We start from the raw sequence: 6,000 nt of genomic DNA, 5'->3' as shown, positions 1-6,000 counted from the left end.
GGGGGAAGCAGTCTTAGCTAGGCAAAGAGGAAGAACCAGGACCTTGGCATGCTCAATTTGCTGTGTTGGAAACACAAAGATAATTCAATGTATGTATATCAATAAGAATCAGCATTTTTTTTCTGGTGCTGGTTGGTCCTAGGGCTTGAACTCTGGGCCTGGGTGCCATCCCTGAGCTTTTTTGCTCAACACTGTTGCTCTGCCAATTGAGCCACACCCCCACTTTGGGCTTATTGATGGTTAATTGGAGATAAGAGTCTCATGAACTCTCGTGCCTAGGCTGGCTTTAAACTCTGATCCTCAGAGCTCAGCCTCCTGAGTAGCTAAGATTATAGCATCCAGCCAAGCAGCATTTATAACATATATATATATATATATATACATATGTTATATATATATATATATATATATGTGTGTGTGTGTGTGTGTGTACACACACACATACACACACGTATATACACATATAGATAGCCAAATGGAGCTTAACGTGATCATCAAGTGAGGTTCTGTCTCATGGTGGGCTCACTCCTTGGTAAGGTGCACTCATACTTTTTTCCACCACTTGGAAGAGACATGGACACACTTCTGAGTGCAATTAAGTCTCTTTGATCCTTCTATGCTGAGTAGACAGAATGGAGGTAATTCAGGGAATAGACAGGGAGAGAGCAGGCCATGAGGATATAATCTGGAATCCCGGCTGCCCTGGCTTAGAAGCATAGGCCTGGAGGAGAGGTACAGAGCCCTCAACTGCCGGAACTGTCAGAGGCCAGCTGGGAAGGTTTGCCTCTCCCAGTAATGGCTGGGGGCCACAATCTGATCATTAGGCCTCTGTATGCTACTTAAGAACCTTCAGGATATGAACACTAATGAATCCATTTTCTAATCCAAAGTAGCCTGTTCAGCTGAAGAGAGGTGAGTACTTGTTCCATTTTGCTGTCCCTTTTTAACCAAAGGGACAGCCTCTCAACAACAGTTACTGTAACTGAACTTGGCTTACATTCTCAACTGTCCCAGTCTCACTCAGGCTGTCTCTGACTTGTCCTTCTGGATTCATTCCAGGGTCTTGTCCTAGAAATCCTGGGAGGCAGGCATTGGAAGGATTAAATCTTAAAGGATCCAAATTTACCTACTGCTTAAAAACTCCATTCTCTCTTTTTTTGTTTCGAGACTTGAACTCAAACTTGGTACCTGATGCCTTCATTCATTAGCTAGTACTTACTGAGCTGTGCCTCCAATCCCCTAGTAACTATTCTAGTTGCTTGAACTATAAATATTTGGTGATTGTCAACCAACTATATTGTTGAGTGTGTGTGTGTGTGTGTGTGTGTGTGTGTGTGTGTGTGTGTGTGTATAAAATTCAACAAATGCTTATTTTTCACCATTCAGAATAAACAACCACAGGCATGTTGTTATATTTGCTTTCAGGATTTTCTTCATCCCTTAAAAAAAAAACCCAAACAAAAAAAGGAAGCATCAGAAATAAAGCAGAAACCCTTTAACCATTATCTCCAGGCTTGTTCCCATTACGCTTAACCCTTACAACTACTATTTTGTATTTTGAATACATTTACATGATTTTGATTCTACTTTTATATATGAAACTATATGAGTGACTATATGTATGGTTTTGTTTGCTGATTTGTTTGGTTGTTTTGAGATAAGGGCACTGTGTAGCCCAGGCCAGCCTCAAACTTACTTAGAATCCTCTTTCTTTGGCCTCCCAAGTGCTGAGATTAAAGGTATGTAACTATCACACTTGACCTTAGGTATGACCTAAAAGCGTTTACACATACAGATCTGTCTATCTTTTTGTACCACTTAGGTTTGTGAGAACTACCATCATCATCCGTTGATGAGTCACACTTTTTAATGTCTCTATATTCCAAAACATGAGTAATGTTTTATTTAGTTCTTTCCTATTTGTTTTGCAGTAATGAAAGTTGTAAATTATCTATACTTGAGCCATGCCTCCAGTCCTTTTTATTTTTTTTAATATTCAGATGTAGTCAGTGCTAACTTTTCCTGAGTTGGCCTCAAACTTTGGTTGTTCTGTCCCTACCTCCAAGCTAATGGATTATAGTGTTTATAATCATATTATCAATATTACTAGTTTTATTGCTTTCTTAACCTATAAAGAGTTAAACCAGGGCTGGGAACGTGGCTCAGTGGTAGAGTGCTTTCCTTGCATGCATGAGGCCCTGGGTTAGATTCCTCAGTACCACATAAGCAGAAAAAAAAAAGCTGGAAGTGGTGCTGTGGCTCAAGTGGTAGAGCACTAGCCTTGAGCTAAAGAGCTGAGGGCAGTGCCCAGGCCCAGAGTTCAGACCCCACAACTGGCAAAAAAAAAAAAATCAAGAGTTAAAAAATCTATGTGCCTGTGGCTCATTCCTGTAATCTTAGCCACTCAGGAGTCTGAGACCTAAGGATCATGGTTTAAAGCTAGCCTCAAAGTCCATGAGACACTTATCTCCAGTTAAACACACACATACACACACACACAGAGGAAATGGAGCAGTAGAAGCACTAGCCTTGAGCAAAAGCTCAGGGACAACACGTAGGCCCTGAGTTCAAGCTCCAAGACCAGAAAAAAAGTTGAATCATAAAAAAGACAGAAAATTATACAACGTCATCTTTACTTCTCTCAACAGCTATTCCTTATATAATACTTATATAATAAAATCCTCCAAAATTCTCCTTTGAGCCATTTTTCCAAAAACAGTATGACAAGGAAGCTCCCTCTTGTGGTGAGGATAGCATTAGCATCCATGTATCCTTGTGTCTGTGTATATGTAGATTTCTCAGAGATTTGCTAAGGCCTCCCCTAATATTTGCAAAACGTGATGGTTGGTTTAGAATATTCAGTGCCTGTTCTCATTGAGCAGGTGGTGTGACAGGAAAAACAGAAACGGACAAAAGAGACATAGTCTTTGTCTAAGGTATCAGCGTCTTTCCTGGAAGACTATTTCAAGTAGTCAGAACAGCTTTAGATGGGCTCAACAGTTAAGACTACTTAAAATGGAAAGCTATTCAGAACCTAGGGTTTCACTACAGATGTATCGATGTGATTGGGATGAAATGGGAGCTTCAAAGAAATGAACTGGACATGTATATCTCCAGGCTCACAACACTGGATCATGACCAGAAACTGTGATCAGAGAACCAATGAAGCTTCAGGATAAGGAGCATTCACATTTTCACCTTGGTGAAGACTTTTATTGTTGTTGATGATGGTGGTCCTGCAGCTTGAACTCACTCATTAAGATGGGCCCCCCAGAGAGAAGCCTGTCCTTGAATCTCATTTTGGAAGAACTCACCCTGGAATGGGATCACTCACTTTCCCATAACTCAGGACTCAAGGGGCAGGTCCTAGATTTGTAGCCAATCAGAGGTGCTACAGAGCTATCTAATCAGAAGCACTTGTGGGAGGAGCACAGGGGAGCTTCAAACCTTTCTGGCACCACAGTGCTGAGGGATCCTGCAGAAGCTTCAAGTCTGTCTGCATCTACTCCTACTGCTGCTGGTGTGGATACTGCAAGTAGGAACTGTGGGAACAATCTGGAAGACCATAGGGGCCAGAAATGGTTGAGGGTGGGGTCTGGGTATCCCTACATATAGAGGGGCTGCTGGAACTTTCCATTCAGTGGTTTAACCTGGGCCCCTCCTTGTCAACTCCTCAAGTGTTTGCAGCCCAATCAGCACTGAGGTCACTTGGCCTTTGATACCTGCTGGCCTGTGAGGTGGAGCTGGGAGCTGCCAGGATCCTGGCATTTCTGTCTAGAGGCCATAGGGGTTGTGGCTGGGAGAGCTGGACAGTTAACGGAGATTCTTAACTACTGGGTGTCATTATTAGTCTATGGGAAAAACCGTGGGGTGATCCCATTTTCCCAGGTCAGGCTTGATTGCCTTTTTTTTTTTTTAATGTTGAAGTTACCTTGATTTTTATTTTTTGGTGCTAGTACTTGGTCTTGAACTCAACCACTTAAGCCGTAGCTCTACTTCTGGCTTTTGGTGGTTAGTGTAAAAGTCTAATAGACTTTCCTTCCCAGGCTGGCTTTAATCTATGATCCTCCAGAGTAGCTAGGATTATTAGCATGAGCCACCAGTGCCTGGCTTGGAGTTAAAATTGTACCAAAGGAAAACTTGGTTGTGGGGCCTGGGCACTGTCTTTGGGCTTCTATGTGCTCAAGACTAGTTCTCTACCATGTGAACCACAGCAATACTTCTGGTTTTTGAGTAGTTAATTGGAGATAAGAGTCTCATGGGGACTTTTCTTCCCCTGGCTGGCTTTGAAACAAGATCCTCAGATCTCAGCCTCCTGAGTAGCTAGGCACGAGCCACCAGCCCAGCAAGAGTAAGTTTTTTATCTTCATGCCAAGAGAAAACTACACAATTTGGAGAAGGCACCCACTAACAGGTTCCTACCTTCCAAAATAAGTGATGGGGTGACAGATCACCTTCCTTGAGGGCAGTAGTTCAAAGAAACACTCCAACTCTCCTGTAGAAAAACATTCCCTGGGCCTTAAGCTCACAAGAGGCCTTTAAAAGAACTTTTATACACATTTCAAAGGGATTAGACAAAGAATCTGTGACTGTTTTCTGAAGTTTCAGGTGAATAACAGCACCTGTTTAATGTTTAATCAAACTAAGAACATTAAGGTGGCTTTGGTTAGGGAGCTTCTTTCTGGTCTAGGAGCCACTGGTCTTTATTCAAAACACTTGCGTGTGGAATCTCCTGTCCCCTCCCCCCTCTCCTGCCTTCCTTCTGTTTCCCTTTCCCTTATCTTCTGCCCTTGTGATCTGTCACCTTTGTTTCTTTCTGCCCTGACAGAGCCAGCCCATTCTGCAAACTGGGAAAGACATAAGAGTCTGCAAGGTGGCAGAGAGCCCCTATGGTCCATTCAATCCAAGCCCATTCTCCTTTCCTGGCCAGGATGACTGATGTGAGGGGTGGGGAGGAGGGGCAGGAAGAGAATTGAAAGTCAGGAGAGAGTCTGTGTCAGGGAGCCCAATACAGCTGCAGCTGGAAGTCCGCCAGCTTTTGTTCTTCTGTATCATGTTCTTGTGCCTTTTTTACTGCAGGAATATACATTTCTCCTTGGGCATTCAGAAGGTTCAAGAAAGGATGGTCTGGAACCAATTTACCCAAAGCTCAGAAATGTCCCAACATCGCTCCATTTACATCAATGACCCTATTAAGAACACTTTTTGTCACAACTCAATCAGGTAAGAAAAAAAAAAAACGATGATACTTCAGAAGGGAAAAGGAAGGAAGAGTGTTTTTTTCCCAACAAATCAAGGGGTTTTAAGGCCCGCGCACATGATCTTTTTTTCTATTTATTCTTTAGCTTCAACTCAGCTGTGTCCTATATTAATATGGAAAATTCTTCCTCTTTTCTCCTTTCTTGTTTACTATCTCTACATGTTGGTGCACTTTCATTTAAAAGTATTCTCAAACATTTAGTAGGTATTTTAATCAAAAATTATCTTTAAGTGTCGTACAAAGGGAGTTCAATTTCACATGTCATAGTTGAGTTCAGTGTACCTTGATACATGTGTAGTGCCTAGCTTCTGATCTATTTTTGTATAATTGTAACATTGCATGTTTTCTGTGAATGTCTAGAGTTCAGAATATGATCTGACCATGGTGTTTTTCTTTGCCCTTACAGCACAACCAAGTACAGCATGTGGTCGTTTCTGCCTCGATATTTGTACCTACAATTTGGCAAAACTGCCAATGCATTCTTCCTATTCATTACTATACTGCAGGTAACATTTTTTGAATACCTTGTTAGACTCAAATTTTTAGTCTAAGAAAATGCTTGCAAAACCTCATTGGGCTTTCATGAGATTATTTAAATTTATTTTTTGTGGTTAATTGGAGATAAGAATTTTACTGATTTGCCTAACCTGGCTGTTTTACAACCGTGATCCTCAGTCAGATCTCAGCCTCCAGAGTAGCTAGGATTATAGATGTCCAGCTTAGAATTTTATTTATTTATT

At 41.7% G+C, this 6,000-nt stretch overlaps 1 protein-coding gene across 1 annotated transcript in view; it reads left to right on the top strand.

Moving 5' to 3' along the window:
- Positions 1-475: 475 nt before the first annotated feature.
- Positions 476-6,000, top strand: part of LOC106000805 (phospholipid-transporting ATPase IB-like) — a 114,237-nt gene continuing 108,712 nt past the window's right edge. Inside the window, 3 exon segments of the mRNA XM_013036042.1 lie at positions 476-498; positions 5,080-5,223; positions 5,667-5,766. Of these exon segments, the coding sequence (XP_012891496.1) occupies positions 476-498; positions 5,080-5,223; positions 5,667-5,766 (267 nt within the window).

Source organism: Dipodomys ordii, unplaced genomic scaffold, assembly GCF_000151885.1.
Source record: "Dipodomys ordii isolate 6190 unplaced genomic scaffold, Dord_2.0 Scaffold243, whole genome shotgun sequence".
Classification (NCBI taxonomy): domain Eukaryota; kingdom Metazoa; phylum Chordata; class Mammalia; order Rodentia; family Heteromyidae; genus Dipodomys; species Dipodomys ordii.
This window is presented reverse-complemented; position numbering and strand designations above follow the sequence as displayed.